The 16678-nt window shown below is 46.8% G+C and overlaps 1 protein-coding gene across 1 annotated transcript in view; it reads left to right on the top strand.

The window, feature by feature from the left end:
* LOC134862562 (echinoderm microtubule-associated protein-like 6) overlaps nt 1-16678 on the top strand; it is a 42170-nt gene that overhangs the window by 3603 nt on the left and 21889 nt on the right. The window contains 12 exon segments of the mRNA XM_063880559.1: nt 10773-10932; nt 11443-11541; nt 11627-11695; nt 11809-11994; nt 12128-12263; nt 12404-12605; nt 12675-12812; nt 13079-13335; nt 15183-15392; nt 15496-15663; nt 15932-16038; nt 16417-16517. Coding sequence (XP_063736629.1) covers nt 10773-10932; nt 11443-11541; nt 11627-11695; nt 11809-11994; nt 12128-12263; nt 12404-12605; nt 12675-12812; nt 13079-13335; nt 15183-15392; nt 15496-15663; nt 15932-16038; nt 16417-16517 — 1833 coding nt within the window.

The following is a 16678-nucleotide window of genomic DNA, read 5'->3' as shown; positions in this document are numbered from 1 at the left end:
GAACTTGAGTAAAGTAGAAGTACTCAGATCTTGTACTTGAGTAAAGTAGAAGTACTCAGGTCTTGTACTTGAGTAAAGTAGAAGTACTCAGGTCTTGTACTTGAGTAAAGTAGAAGTACTCAGGTCTTGTACTTGAGTAAAGTAGAAGTACTCAGATCTTGTACTTGAGTAAAGTAGAAGTACTCAGGTCTTGTACTTGAGTAAAGTAGAAGTACTCAGGTCTTGTACTTGAGTAAAGTAGAAGTACTCAGGTCTTGTACTTGAGTAAAGTAGAAGTACTCAGATCTTGTACTTGAGTAAAGTAGAAGTACTCAGGTCTTGTACTTGAGTAAAGTAGAAGTACTCAGGTCTTGTACTTGAGTAAAGTAGAAGTACTCAGATCTTGTACTTGAGTAAAGTAGAAGTACTCAGGTCTTGTACTTGAGTAAAGTAGAAGTACTCAGGTCTTGTACTTGAGTAAAGTAGAAGTACTCAGATCTTGTACTTGAGTAAAGTAGAAGTACTCAGATCTTGTACTTGAGTAAAGTAGAAGTACTCAGATCTTGTACTTGAGTAAAGTAGAAGTACTCAGATCTTGTACTTGAGTAAAGTAGAAGTACTCAGATCTGTACTTGTGTAAAGTAGAAGTACTCAGGTCTGGTACTTGAGTAAAGTAGAAGTACTCAGATCTTGTACTTGAGTAAAGTAGAAGTACTCAGATCTTGTACTTGAGTAAAGTAGAAGTACTCAGATCTTGTACTTGAGTAAAGTAGAAGTACTCAGATCTGTACTTGAGTAAAGTAGAAGTACTCAGGTCTTGTACTTGAGTAAAGTAGAAGTACTCAGATCTTGAACTTGAGTAAAGTAGAAGTACTCAGGTCTTGTACTTGAGTAAAGTAGAAGTACTCAGGTCTGGTACTTGAGTAAAGTAGAAGTACTCAGATCTTGAACTTGAGTAAAGTAGAAGTACTCAGATCTTGTACTTGAGTAAAGTAGAAGTACTCAGATCTTGTACTTGAGTAAAGTAGAAGTACTCAGATCTTGTACTTGAGTAAAGTAGAAGTACTCAGATCTTGTACTTGAGTAAAGTAGAAGTACTCAGATCTTGTACTTGAGTAAAGTAGAAGTACTCAGGTCTTGTACTTGAGTAAAGTAGAAGTACTCAGATCTTGTACTTGAGTAAAGTAGAAGTACTCAGATCTTGAACTTGAGTAAAGTAGAAGTACTATGATCTTGTACTTGAGTAAAGTAGAAGTACTCAGATCTTGTACTTGAGTAAAGTAGAAGCACTCAGATCTTGTACTTGAGTAAAGTAGAAGTACTCAGGTCTTGTACTTGAGTAAAGTAGAAGTACTCAGATCTTGAACTTGAGTAAAGTAGAAGTACTCAGATCTTGTACTTGAGTAAAGTAGAAGTACTCAGGTCTTGTACTTGAGTAAAGTAGAAGTACTCAGATCTTGTACTTGAGTAAAGTAGAAGTACTCAGGTCTTGTACTTGAGTAAATTAGAAGTACTCAGATCTTGTACTTGAGTAAAGTAGAAGTACTCAGATCTTGTACTTGAGTAAAGTAGAAGTACTCAGATCTTGTACTTGAGTAAAGTAGAAGTACTCAGATCTTGTACTTGAGTAAAGTAGAAGTACTCAGATCTCGTACTTGAGTAAAGTAGAAGTACTCAGGTTTTGTACTTGAGTAAAGTAGAAGTACTCAGATCTTGTACTTGAGTAAAGTAGAAGTACTCAGATCTTGTACTTGAGTAAAGTAGAAGTACTCAGGTCTTGTACTTGAGTAAAGTAGAAGTACTCAGGTCTGGTACTTGAGTAAAGTAGAAGTACTCAGGTCTTGTACTTGAGTAAAGTAGAAGTACTCAGGTCTGGTACTTGAGTAAAGTAGAAGTACTCAGATCTTGTACTTGAGTAAAGTAGAAGTACTCAGGTCTTGTACTTGAGTAAAGTAGAAGTACTCAGGTCTTGTACTTGAGTAAAGTAGAAGTACTCAGGTCTGGTACTTGAGTAAAGTAAAAGTACTCAGATCTTGTACTTGAGTAAAGTAGAAGTACTCAGATCTTCTACTTGAGTAAAGAAGAAGTACTCAGATCTTGTACTTGAGTAAAGTAGAAGTACTCAGATCTTGTACTTGAGTAAAGTAGAAGTACTCAGGTCTTGTACTTGAGTAAAGTAGAAGTACTCAGGTCTTGTACTTGAGTAAAGTAGAAGTACTCAGGTCTTGTACTTGAGTAAAGTAGAAGTACTCAGGTCTTGTACTTGAGTAAAGTAGAAGTACTCAGGTCTTGTACTTGAGTAAAGTAGAAGTACTCAGGTCTTGTACTTGAGTAAAGTAGAAGTACTCAGGTCTTGTACTTGAGTAAAGTAGAAGTACTCAGGTCTTGTACTTGAGTAAAAGTAGAAGTACTCAGGTCTTGTACTTGAGTAAAGTAGAAGTACTCAGGTCTTGTACTTGAGTAAAGTAGAAGTACTCAGGTCTGGTACTTGAGTAAAGTAGAAGTACTCAGATCTTGTACTTGAGTAAAGTAGAAGTACTCAGGTCTTGTACTTGAGTAAAGTAGAAGTACTCAGATCTTGTACTTGAGTAAAGTAGAAGTACTCAGATCTTGTACTTGAGTAAAGTAGAAGTACTCAGATCTTGTACTTGAGTAAAGTAGAAGTACTCAGGTCTTGTACTTGAGTAAAGTAGAAGTACTCAGGTCTGGTACTTGAGTAAAGTAAAAGTACTCAGATCTTGTACTTGAGTAAAGTAGAAGTACTCAGATCTTGTACTTGAGTAAAGTAGAAGTACTCAGATCTTGTATTGAGTAAAGTAGAAGTACTCAGATCTTGTACTTGAGTAAAGTAGAAGTACTCAGATCTTGTACTTGAGTAAAGTAGAAGTACTCAGGTCTTGTACTTGAGTAAAGTAGAAGTACTCAGGTCTTGTACTTGAGTAAAGTAGAAGTACTCAGGTCTTGTACTTGAGTAAAGTAGAAGTACTCAGGTCTTGTACTTGAGTAAAGTAGAAGTACTCAGGTCTTGTACTTGAGTAAAGTCGAAGTACTCAGGTCTTGTACTTGAGTAAAGTCGAAGTACTCAGGTCTTGTACTTGAGTAAAGTAGAAGTACTCAGGTCTTGTACTTGAGTAAAGTAGAAGTACTCAGGTCTTGTACTTCTGGAATGATTGAGCAGCGTTCTTGAGCCCGAACGGAATCCGCAGGAACTGAACAACCCAAATGGCATTATCGCCGCCGTTTTGGGAATGTCCAGAGGATGTACGGGCACCTGGTGGTAACCACGTACCAGGTCCACCTTAGCAAACATGAGCTTACCCGCCAGGTGCGCCGAAAATTCTAACCCTAACCCTAACAACCACCATTTGGCTTGGGGACCATGTGTAGAGGGGACGCCCAAGGACTGTCAGACCGGCGGACGATACCCAGGCGTTCCATGGTCGAAAACTCTGCTTTCGGTACTGCGAGTTTGGAAGGGTTCAACCGCCGGGCCCTGGCATAGACTGGGGGTCCCTCAGTGGTGACGTGGTGCTCCACCCCGTGCTTGGTGGAGGACGCAGAGAAGGTGGGCAGCATCAGGTCCGGGAACTCGGCCAACAACGCGAGTCACATGTCCGCACCTGACAGCGAGCTCGACTGACCGTCGTACGCCGCCTTGCCACGAGTACATGCAAGGGAGGAAAACATTAAGGCATCAACCAAGCGTTTGTTCCTAACGTCCACCAGGAGCCCATGGGCACACAAAAAGTCTGCCCTGAGGAGGGGAAAAGCAATGTCCGCTGTGACCAACTCCCAGTTGAAACACAGCCCCCCCACACATAAATGCGGATGGGGCTGCCATAAGCTGTTGCCAACTGTGGTCCGTGTCCCCCCCGAGCGACCTCCTCCCCCGGCGCAGGAATCACGCTCCGTTGCGCGCCATGGTGACACACAGAAACCTGGAACCGGAGACACTGTCTCCAACAAAGAGAAGCCTGCTCGTGCCGCCAACGCTCAGGGCCACTACTGAACGCCAGCTCTCCCGTTTCCCAGCGGCTTGCAGCTGCAGGGGGCGAGCGCGCGTGGTAAAAACACCCGCCCGTGTCCCCACGCTGGCCGGGATCCGTGGTGCTCTGCTCCCCCCACGCCTTCCTAACTGGTGAGGGGGCACTGAGCGTTGGAGCCAACACATCTGCACCGGGCTGCTGGGTCGCCAGGAAAAAGCGGTCCGCCTCCTCAGCCAGGGCGCGGGGGTCGGTAATGGCTGTGTTTGCTAGCGCAGTCTGGACCCGGGGCAGCAAGTGGCCCAGGAACATCTCCACTAACCCCCCCACCCCCGGATAAGTCAAATGTCTTAAGGAGATGGGCTTTAATCCCCTCATACTTGTCCGCAATAAACCTGACCACCCTGGACGACATGGAGCTGCCACCACATGGAAATACTTCAGGTCCTCGTCGAGGTCAGTGGGTCCTCGTCGAGGTCAGTGGGTCCTCGTCGAGGACCCACTGACAGGCAAAGTATAGAAGAGTCGGAGGATGAAACCCTCTGTATTAATCACACACAGTGAAATGTGTGTGATTAATACAGAGGGTTTCATTCAATTTCCCAACTTTGGGACAAAATAAAAGGGTTTTAACAGAACGGAGGATGAAACCCTCTTTAATGTCACACACATGCACACAGCAGAGCACACACAGTGAAATTGGTCCTCTGCATTTAACCCATCCTAGTACTGGGAGCAGTGGGCAGCTATTGTGCAGTGCCCGGGGAGCAATGGGGAGGGGGGATTGGAGATGTCTGGTGCCTTGCTCAAGGGCACCACAGCAGGGCCTAGGAGGTGAACTGGGACCTCTCCAAGTAGCAGTCCACTTCCCATATTTCAAGTCTGTTCGGGGACTTGCACCAGCGACCCTACAATTCCCAGTCCAAGCCCCTACTGACTGAGCCCAGGGGCGGCTCCAGAAAATTATTGTTGGGGGGGCAATGGGGGGGGTCTGATTTTTTATAGGAGGTGCTAGTGAATTCTGACATAACGAACACCAAACACCACTGCTCCCGGGCTAATACACTACATTGAAATGCACGTTACTAAATGTTTATACAAACACAAGAATACAAACCACAGAGAACATCTGGATTTACTGCTGGAACACAACTGTAGCAGTGTGTAGTGCAACAGTCTTACCACTGTCTCTTAACTTCTGTCTTCCTCTCTTCTTCTCTCAACTCCTCTCTCCTCCTCCTCTGTTCTCCTCTCCTTCACTCTCCACTGCTGTCTTCCTCTCTTCTTCTCTCAACTCCTCTGTTCTCCTCTCCTTCACTCTCCACTGCTGTCTTCCTCTCTTCTTCTCTCAACTCCTCTCTCCTCCTCCTCTGTTCTCCTCTCCTTCACTCTCCACTGCTGTCTTCCTCTCTTCTTCTCTCAACTCCTCTCTCCTCCTCCTCTGTTCTCCTCTCCTTCACTCTCCACTGCTGTCTTCCTCTCTTCTTCTCTCAACTCCTCTGTTCTCCTCTCCTTCACTCTCCACTGCTGTCTTCCTCTCTTCTTCTCTCCTCCTCCTCTCTCCTCCTCCTCTGTTCTCCTCTCCTTCACTCTCCACTGCTGTCTTCCTCTCTTCTTCTCTCAACTCCTCTGTTCTCCTCTCCTTCACTCTCCACTGCTGTCTTCCTCTCTTCTTCTCTCCTCCTCCTCTCTCCTCCTCCTCTGTTCTCCTCTCCTTCACTCTCCACTGCTGTCTTCCTCTCTTCTTCTCTCAACTCCTCTCTCCTCCTCCTCTGTTCTCCTCTCCTTCACTCTCCACTGCTGTCTTCCTCTCTTCTTCTCTCAACTCCTCTCTCCTCCTCCTCTGTTCTCCTCTCCTTCACTCTCCACTGCTGTCTTCCTCTCTTCTTCTCTCCTCCTCCTCTGTTCTCCTCTCCTTCACTCTCCACTGCTGTCTTCCTCTCTTCTTCTCTCAACTCCTCTGTTCTCCTCTCCTTCACTCTCCACTGCTGTCTTCCTCTCTTCTTCTCTCCTCCTCCTCTGTTCTCCTCTCCTTCACTCTCCACTTCTGTCTTCTTCTCTCTCCTCCTCTGTTCTCCTCTCCTTCACTCTCCACTGCTGTCTTCCTCTCTTCTTCTCTCAACTCCTCTGTTCTCCTCTCCTTCACTCTCCACTGCTGTCTTCCTCTCTTCTTCTCTCAACTCCTCTGTTCTCCTCTCCTTCACTCTCCACTGCTGTCTTCCTCTCTTCTTCTCTCAACTCCTCTGTTCTCCTCTCCTTCACTCTCCACTGCTGTCTTCCTCTCTTCTTCTCTCAACTCCTCTGTTCTCCTCTCCTTCACTCTCCACTGCTGTCTTCCTCTCTTCTTCTCTCAACTCCTCTGTTCTCCTCTCCTTCACTCTCCACTGCTGTCTTCCTCTCTTCTTCTCTCAACTCCTCTGTTCTCCTCTCCTTCACTCTCCACTGCTGTCTTCCTCTCTTCTGCTCTCAACTCCTCTGTTCTCCTCTCCTTCACTCTCCACTGCTGTCTTCCTCTCTTCTGCTCTCAACTCCTCTCTCCTCCTCCTCTGGACTCCACTGAAACTGCTGAAACAACCACACAGACAGACACACAGGCTAAATACTACACTTAGAGTTGACATAATATGAGGCAAACAATAAGTACCGGTAGCATTTTTAAAATCTGTCAAAAAAGAATTGTGTACTCACTGGTCACTCACAACAGAACGATCCGCCTGTTGTTGTGATTGGCTGCAAAGCGGTTCATCACTGCCTCGACATCAAGTGCTTTGGCCCTGCTTGAACTAATTGCAAGGACACCCAGATTGCTGGTACGAGCATCTCCGCTTTTGTTCCTCAGGTAGGTTTTCAAACGCCTTAAGCAGGAGAAGCCCCTCTCACATGAAGCCGATGTGACAGGCAGTGTCATAGAGATACAGACAAGCTTGAACAGGTCAACGAATGCATCCTTGTATGGCCTCAAAAGCACCAGCACATCATGGGTGGTGCTGACAACGTCCCCCCTTTGGTTTTTCCTCTCAATCAGTCTTTTTAACTGGTGAAGTTCTGCTGAGAGGTTTTCAACGCCATAATGTTCAGCCATGGGCAAAAGAGTATCTTTGTCCAAGAATGTCTCGTGTTTTGGGTTAAGAGCTGCTGCTCCTTTTAGAACGTGACAGCTGTCAGAGGAAAAGCGCCTGTCCAATTCACTGATTCATCGATTGATTACAGGGAAATAGCAGTGGTTCTGATAGTCTTCTGAGGTTTCCAGCGGCTCTTTTGATCCTGTTTGGCTGTTCACCACAAAGTCCTGCAGGTGGTGGGGCTGTTTTTTTCTCCTTACCTGTGGGCGCTGCAGGTCAATGCCAACTGTCTCACACATATCACTGGCACACTCCCAGATTTCAGTCCATGTTTCAGCATTGCGTTTGTCATTGAGGGTATCAACAACTGCAAAGACCAGATCAATGGCAGATGCCAGCTCCAAATCTGTGGCCTGTAGATGATCAGATAAGTTCTTTGTGAGCTTGAATATGCTCTCCAGCATACAGATGTGCACAACAAATTGTGCATCAATCAGTCCAATCAGTGATCTTGCTTCAGTAGCTCTATGAGCATTCGTCTGGTTGCTCACATCCACAAGAGTTGCTAAGAGAGCAGGGAGAGTTCTTTTTATTGCCCACAGTGTAGAATATTGGCAGGCCCACCTGGTATCTGATAGTCTTTTCAATTCCACTGTGCGTTTGGTGGGCTCAAGTTCTTGTTGCTTCTCCATGAACACCTTGTGAGTCACTGTCCCAGAAAAGAAGTTGTACAACATCTTGACCGCTGCAAAGCATTCTGCAACTGGTTTCACATTATGTACACAGTCAACTAAAACCAAGTTTAATCTGTGTGCAGCGCATTGGATGTAAAGCGCATGTGGCACTTCTTGGCGAAACTGTTCCTGGACACCATTGTTGCACCCGGACATGACAGAGGCCCCATCATAGCACTGGGCAATGCATGCATGTTTGTCTATGCTACACTTAGCCAGTGTTTGTTTAACTGATTTGTGTAAAGACTCTGCATCCAGGCCCTCTGCAGAAATAAAGTCCAGAAACTCTTCATCATATCGTTGTTTAGATATCGCAGAGCAACAGATATCTGCTCTTTTTTGCTCACATCCTTTGTTTCATCCACCATTAAAGCAAAATGCTCTCCCAGCTTAACCTCGTTGCTCACTTGTTCCCTCACCATGCTGGCCATAACATCAATCAGCTCATCCTGGATATCATGATGCACATATTTGGCATTCCCAGGTCCACTGGACAATTTCTTTGAGACAATGGTGTCAAACTTTCCCAGCAGATTTAACAGTTCAATAAAATTACCTGTTTGTGGACTGCTGATCTTCCCTGTGCCCTCTCTGTGCAATTGTTTGACAAGCAGTAAACCGCAGTGATTCTATGAGTGCTCTCATGTACTGCCTGTTTTCTTGTACTGTTTTCTCATGTCCAGCATCAAGCATAGTCATCATCCTTGAACCATTTTTCATCCTTGCCTTAAACTCACACCAGCCTTCGAGTGCTAGTTTATGAGAAACACTTGCATGGTGTTGTGTTAGTTTCTCACCTCCTTTCCTCCAGTTTCTGAAGCCAGCGTGGGTGAAGCTCTTTTCTGAGTGACCAGATGTCCGAGCATGGTGGGGAAAATGCCGAAAGGCAAAACAGAAAGCAGCATCAACTGACACCGAGTATTCCAGCCAAACTTCTTAAAGTTAGCTGGGAGCAAAATGCCCGACGCGGGTAGGACTTCAGCTGAGGCTGCCTCGGTCCCTCTGCTGGGTCTTGGTTTAAATCCACAGGGCCAGGTTTCCCGCCACCCAAGATCGGAGCTACGGCTGTCGGTGAAGCTCTCCCTTCACTCCCCGAATCTTGCCCGACATTTTCGGGGATGTTATCAGCCTCCGAGTCTGATGCCACGCCTCCTCCGCCGCCGCCCTCGCCGACTCCATTACCACCGCTTCTTCATCCTCCTCTTCATCCTCCCCTTCATCCTCACTGTCCATGTCCACTCTGTCCTCCTCCATCGTACTGTGCATCCGCAAATCACCGCCGCCACCATCATCCACTCTCATCCGCTTTCTGGAAATTAACGTTACAAAACGGTCCATTTTGCTCTGTCACTCGCTCATCTGCTCTGTCGTTAACTAGCCGCTATGCGCCAACCGCCACCAACATGAACGTCAAACGCACGTCTGCGTGCCGTCTGCGTGCAAACTGCCAATCAAATCGCACTACACATCCTAACCCTTGTTACCATAGATAGTAAAAAGATACCGGCGCCTCTAATACGGACCACTACAGCAACGTTTGCTGTCGGACGGTTACCTATGATTGTTATGTCTCGGTGGTGTCTTCATTTTTTCTTTATTCGGATTATAGTTTGTAATGCTTATATGTTTCGAGGGCAGGGGGGGCAAATGGGGGGGCAAAGCCTTTGACTGGAGGGTCGCCCCCCCCCCAGCGCCGCCATTGACTGAGCCACTGCTGAAAGTGTGCCTCCACGTGAGCGAACCATGCCCATGCTCCCAAAACTCCGGCAGTTTAATAAAAACATTGCGTTCTGCCATGTTCAGGAAGTCTTCGGAAACTGTCTCGAAAACGTCAGGGTCACCAGTGTAGAGCCGGGGAGCCGGGGGGGGGGATGTTTAATATGGAACTCCACAGGTTAATATCCGTTTATTCCACACACACACAATTTAACAGCCTGCTACTCGCAGCAATGAACCGCACCGGAACTCTTCAGTCCCACCCCCTAACGGGTCCGTGGGAAACACCGTAACACGTTCCCCAACAATACAACGGTGAACCGTGTTCCTCAATGTGTCACCACAGAGTTAACCTTTATTGATCCTAGTAACGTTAGCACTGCTGGCTCTGGTGTTACAGACTGACTCTGGTGTTATGTAGAACAGATATGAAATGTTATTGATAATGAACTCATTTTTATCTTGAAGTATTTCAAATGTTCTTCTAAATTATTCCAACTTTTTCTCTTTGAATATTATTGAAATAATATTTCAATAATATTCTTTATTTTTGTTCATCACACAAAACATTTTTACTTTCTGACCTGAATTGTTTGCCCCCCCCCCATCACTCAGTCTGCTGCTCTCTGCAGAACCATGTCAGTACTGCGTCAGAACAATCCCACGCCTCCGTGCTGCGCTCGCTGTGAGGTCACTGATGCTGACGTCAACATGAGAAAAAGCCGCCTGATGAAGCGGCGACTCATCAGATTTAGGCCCAAAACTGATGAGTCGATGTTTCGTTGTTTGGTCGACTCAGAGGTTTCAGTTTGACCTTCATCTTCATCAAACAGAAATAATAGACTGAACACAAACTCAAATGTTAGTTTATATATTTGACTGTTTTGTTATCTTCAATCGTTTTGTCCATATACAGAAACTCTCCCCCGCTGTATTCACATATGTGAATCCTCAAACAAGATTTTCACTCAAAAATGTTTTTTTCACATTTCTTTCCCAAAACAATATTCAGAAACACAAACTTCAAATATTGTACATGTTTTTCTCAAAATATGTAGACCTTTTTCTTTTCAAACACTTCTTTTATTTCAATATTTTAGGGTTTTAATCCCCCAGTTATTTTTTCTAAATGTTGTGAAATATTAAACGAACATTTCTGTCAACATATCTTTTTACAGAATATTCCCCACAACCAATTCTCTAAATATTTACTTTCATCTCTATTCTATCATTGGTTAGCTCTTTATTCCTCCAGTAAGAGGGTGAACCTGTTGTAACCTGTGACCCCCCCCCCCCAGTCTGGCGCTGCACCCCGATAAGGTGCAGGTGGCGACGGGTCAGGTGGGCAAGGACCCGTTCATCTGTATCTGGGACACCTATGCCATGCAAACCGTCTCCATCCTGAGGGACGTCCACACACACGGGGTCGCCTGCCTCGCCTTCGACTCCGACGGACAGGTGACGACCCACTGAGCCCCCATCTTTAAAACCCCTAACTAGATGTACATTTCTTAGTGTTGCATGATAGTACATTTATGTTGGGTTTAAGGGCTGGTGAAAACATAATCACATTGGATGAACGCTGTGTCTCTGATGTGTCGGCAGTTTTATTCAGTTTAGTTTTTATAGATCAAAATGAAAAGAACGGTTTGTATTAGTTGATATATAGTTAGTTTGAGTTCTATCGTTTAATATATGAAACACATATGAACATTAATTCAGAAGAGTAGAGGCACCAGGATGCTGCCTTGGGGAACTCCAATATATATAAATACAACTTCACAATAAACTCAATTACAGACTGATCACCCGTCAGTCTACGGGTTACCATCCAATCCCGTGATCCTGTGTGGAGGGGTTGGGGCTAAGTGTGTCATAGTGAACAAAGTGAAACTAAACAGATGTTAATGAACTCTGTCTGTGTGTGTGTGTGTGTGTGTGTGTGTGTGTGTGTGTGTGTGTGTGTAGCGGTTGGTGTCGGTGGGTCTGGACGCCAAGAACACGCTGTGTGTTTGGGACTGGAGGAGAGGACGGGTGCTGGCCACGGCCACCGGACACTCAGACAGAGTAACTCTTACTTTTATTTATTCCTGAAGTTTAGTCCAAAACTGATAACTCCGCAGCTCTGAAAAACTCTCGCTCCTTCCTGCAGATCTTTGACGTGGCCTGGGATCCGATCCAGACCAGCCGTCTGGTCAGCTGTGGAGTCAAACACATCAAGGTGCGCTCCACCTGTACAATATAAGAACCTGAAGGGGGCACTGTAGAGCTAGCTGTGTAGAGCTCTGGGCCCACTGGCGATGATGAGAATATAAACAGTGGTTCTGTCTGTAGTTCTGGACGCTGTGTGGGAACGCTCTGACCCCGAAGAGAGGGATCTTTGGGAAGACGGGCGACCTGCAGACCATCCTGTGCGTCTCCACAGCTAAAGAGGAGCTGACGTACTCCGGAGCACTGAACGGAGACGTGTATGTCTGGAAAGGCGTGGCGCTGGTCCGCACCGTGCAGGCCGCTCACGGGGTAAACACTATCCTCCCAACATCTGATCATAGTCCAACTTCTACTCAAAACATCTAAATTATTGTAAAATCTAAATTATTTTCTCTCAAAACATTTTAAAAAATAAATTCCTAAAAAATGTTTTGTTGTTCAGGCTGGGATCTTCAGCATGCACGCCTGTGAGGAAGGGTTTGCCACCGGTGGACGAGACGGCTGCATCCGCCTGTGGGACGTCGACTTCAAACCCATCACCAAGATCGACCTGAGGGAGGCGGAGCAGGGGTACAAAGGTCAGAGAGACCCCTGAGAACAGTAATGCCTCACTGGTGGATTCAAAGGGTGCTAACAAGCGTCTGAAGGAGACGACTGAACGTCTCCATGTATAATCCGGCGTTCCCACAGCTTCAGTCCAGCTTCCTCTCTGTTTCAGGTCTATCGATCCGCAGCGTCTGCTGGAAGGCCGACCGGATCCTTGCGGGGACGCAGGACAGCGAGATCTTCGAGGTGATGGTGAGAGACCGGGACAAACCGCTGCTGTTGATGCAGGGTCACAGCGAGGGAGAGCTGTGGGCACTCGACCTCCACCCAAAACAACCGGTTGCCGTCACCGGGAGCGACGACCGCTCTGTCAGGTGGGTCTGGACCACCGGCTACATCACACTAACATCAACTCCACCACTAACACCTCCTGTCTGCTTCAGGCTGTGGAGTCTCCCCGACCACACCCTGCTGGCTCGCTGTAACATGGAGGAATCGGTCCGCAGCGTGTCCTTCAACAACGACGGCTCGCAGCTCGCTCTGGGCATGAAGGACGGATCCTTTACCGTGTTGCGTGTCAGGTGAGATAATCCAGGCGGCTCCTGTCGTTTCTGATTTAACCATGCCCACTTCTGCCTCAACGTAGCTCTGCTGACTGCACCATAAGGAGAACCACATTAGCATGCTCGGAGGCGCTCAGAGGAGGTGCTCTGGTGCTGCGTCAGGCTCTCATCAGGAGGAAGTGGGCGTGGTTCAGTCTGAACCGGGTTGGAGAAACAACAGACGCCCATCTCTCCATGCTGTCCAGGACCTCAGATCAAGCTTTTTTAATCACCTTTGTCTTTAGGGACATGACGGAGGTGGTGCACATCAAGGACAGGAAGGAGGTGATCCATGAGCTGAAGTTCTCCCCTGATGGTTCCTTCCTGGCTGTTGGATCCAACGACGGGCTGGTGGACGTCTACGCCGTCGCCCAGCGCTACAAGAAGGTGGGCGAGTGCAGCCGCTCCGCCTCCTTCATCACTCACCTGGACTGGTCTGTGGACAGCCGGTTCCTGCAGACCAACGACGGGGCCGGGGAGCGGCTCTTCTACAGGATGCCAGGTAACACCTGAGGCTGGGACTTTATGTAGGACCTGACTGAATCTTGGACTTGACTAATAACTGCACTCTCAAGACTACGACTTTACTTGGGCCTATACTAGGCCTGACTCGTCTTGGCACTTCCTTGTCTAGACTACAATGTATGCTAAGATTTACCTGTCAAGACTTGAGACCTGACTTGGGACTCACATTTTAAGACTTTGAAATTGACTTTTCTTTACCTATACAGACTTGGGAGTTGAACATGGACCTACCCAAGATTGTCTCAGGACTCACAGTTAGGCCCATAAATATTTGGACAGAGACAAAGTGTTTCTAGTTCTGGTTCTGTACATTACCACACTGAACTCTAAATGAATCAGTTCAGAGTTGAAGTGCAGACTTTCAGCTTTAATTCAGAGGGTTGAATAGAAATGTGAGGAACCAAAGCATCCCTTAAACACAATCCCTTCCCTTCAGGGGCTCAAAAGCAATTGGGAATGAAATAACTGAAGACAAAATGTTCATTTCTAATACTTGGTTGAAAGGCCTTTGCTGGCAATGACTGCCTGAAGTGTTGAACTCGTGGGCATCAGCAGACGCTGGGTTTCCTCCTCCTTAACGCTCTGCCAGGCCTTCACTGCAGCAGTTTCAGTTGCTGTGTGTTGGTGGGCCTTTCTGTCTGAAGCTCAGTCTTTAACAAGTGAGATGTGAGCTCTAACGGGTTGAGATCAGGTGACTGACTTGGCCATTCAAGAATATTCCACTTCTCAGCTTTCATAAAGTCCTGGGTTGCTTTGGCTGTATGTGTTGGGTCATTGTCCATCTGTATTATGAAACGCTGCCCAATCAATTTGGCTGGATTTGAGCAGACAGTATGTCTCTGAACACCTGCTTCTGTCCTGTGTCACATCATCGATAGACACTAGTGACCCGGTGCCACTGGCAGCCATGCATGCCCAAGCCATCACACTGCCTCTGGTATGCTTTGGATTATGAGCTGTACCACGCCTTCTCCATACTTCTTTCTTGCCATCATTCTGGTAGAGGTTGATCTTGGTTTCATCTGTCCAAAGAATGTTCTTCTGCAGTCCTCTCTTTCTGGTAGACTTGGACATTGATACGCCTTCCTCCTGGAGAGTGTTCTTCACCTGGTTGGCTGTGAAGGGGTTTCTCTTCACCATGGAAATGATTCTGCCATCATCCCCCACTGTTGTCTTCCGTGGACCTCCAGGTCTTTGTGTGCTGCAGAGTTCACCAGAGCTTTCTTTCTTTCTCAGGATGTACCAAACTGTACATTTTGCCACTCCTAATATTGCAGCAGTTTCTCAGATGGGTGTTTCCTGTTTTCGCAGCTTCAGGATGGCTTGTTTCACCTGCATGGAGAGATCCTTTGACAGCAACATCCTCCAAATGCAAGCACCACACCTCAAATCAACTCCAGGCCTTTTATCTGCTTAATTGATGATGACATAACGAAGGACTTGCCCACACCTGCCCATGAAACAGCCTTTGAGTCAATTATCCAATTACTTTTGGTCCCTTTTAAAAGAGGGTGGCACATGTTAAGGAGCTGAAACTCCTAAACCCTTCATCCAATCTGAATGTGGATACCCTCAGATGAAAGCTGGGAGTCTGCACTTTGTGTCCATGTCCATTATATAACTATTGGAATATGTTTCAGTAAACAGGTACACAAACAAAGCTTGTGTCAGTGTCCAAATATATGCGGACCTAACTGTACATTTTAGGACTTGGAACATGACTTAGTCCTTACCTATCTACAATTGGAACTTACCTGAACCCTCTTACCTTCATACTTATTTCCTCCTGTTAACTTCTCTCCCTCCTGTCCCCGTGTCCTGCAGCAGGGAAGCTGGTTCCCAAAGAGGAGGCGAAGGGGATCCACTGGATGACGTGGACCGGCGTAATCGGGTCAGAAGTGAACGGGATCTGGCCCAAATACTCCACGGTCAGCAATGTGAACTCTGTGGACGCAAACTACAGCAGCGCGGCGCTGGTGACCGGGGACGACCTCGGCCTTGTCAAGCTCTTCAGGTTCCCCTGCCTGAAGAAAGGTCAGGAGCCTTTACAGGAACTGTCTCTACTGACTTAAAACAACGTCTCTCCAGACCTCACTCCTGTACTTTACTCTCACTAACCCCTCTGATCTTCTAACAGGAGCTAAATTTAAGAAGTACATCGGTCACTCGGCCCATGTCACGAACGTTCGCTGGTCCAACGACCTGCAGTGGGTCGTCAGCACCGGGGGGGCCGACCACGCCGTATTCCAGTGGAGGTTCCTGCCTGAGGGTGTCATGAACGGGGTCCTTGAGCCCCTCCTGCAAGGTGACCCCAACAGTGTAAACCTCAGATAGCGTCGGACCGTTTTGGGTTTTTAGATTCAAAATCAGATTTCTTTGTTTCTGTTGATCCTCATTTCTTACGACGGATTACAAAGTGTTGTCCCTGACTCCCCTTCGGTCAATAAGCATGTTCGGTCTTTAATAACCATCCTCACCCTGAAAGCAGACCTTCTGCAGGGTCATTGTTATAGCTCTGCGTGTAGTCAGATTGAAGCCTCTGTTGTCACTGAAGTTTGTCGGTCCGTGTTCAGAGGGCTACGCCGACTCCAACAGTGGAGAGTCGGACTCGGACCTGTCGGACGTCCCGGAGCTCGACTCGGACATCGAGCAGGAAGCTCAGACCAGCTACGAGCGTCAGGTGACCCGAAACAACCAATCACAAGCTGTCTGCCTGACTGACTCACCTGTCTCTCTACCTGCTTACCTGTCTGTCTGACTCACCTGTCTCTCTCCTTACTTACCTTTATGTCTGTCGGACTCACCTGTCTCTCTACCTGCTTACATGTCTGTCTGACTCACCTATCTCTACCTGCTTTCCTGTCTGTCTGACTCACCTGTCTCTCTACCTGCTTACCTGTCTTTCTGTCTGGCTCACCTGTCTCTCTACCTACTTGTCTGTCTGACTCACCCGTCTCTCTCCCTACCTACCTACATGTCTGTCTGACTCACCTGTCCCTCTACCTGCTTACCTGTCTTTCTGTCTGACTCACCTGTCTCTCTTCCTGTCTGTGTGCAGGTGTATAAGGAGGACCTACCTCAGCTGAGGAAGAATCTGATTGGTTCTCTGAAGCGCCAGAAGGCTCCGGAGGAGGGGCTTCGTCTGCAGTTTGTTCACGGGTAAGAACAATAAAGTTTTATTCAGGAACTAAAAGAAAGAGTCTGTTGTTGTAATTCTCCTTTCAGTCACAAGAGGCTCAGACCCCATGATCTAAATTCTAAAAGCATTTAAAAAAATTCTTAGGATCAGCTGTCTAATCTGCTGCTCGTTTCGAGTCGTT

Source organism: Eleginops maclovinus, chromosome 4, assembly GCF_036324505.1.
Source record: "Eleginops maclovinus isolate JMC-PN-2008 ecotype Puerto Natales chromosome 4, JC_Emac_rtc_rv5, whole genome shotgun sequence".
In the NCBI taxonomy this organism is placed as follows: Eukaryota; Metazoa; Chordata; class Actinopteri; order Perciformes; family Eleginopidae; genus Eleginops; species Eleginops maclovinus.
Note: the sequence above shows the minus strand (reverse complement) of the source record. Positions and strands in the feature narration are given on the sequence as shown.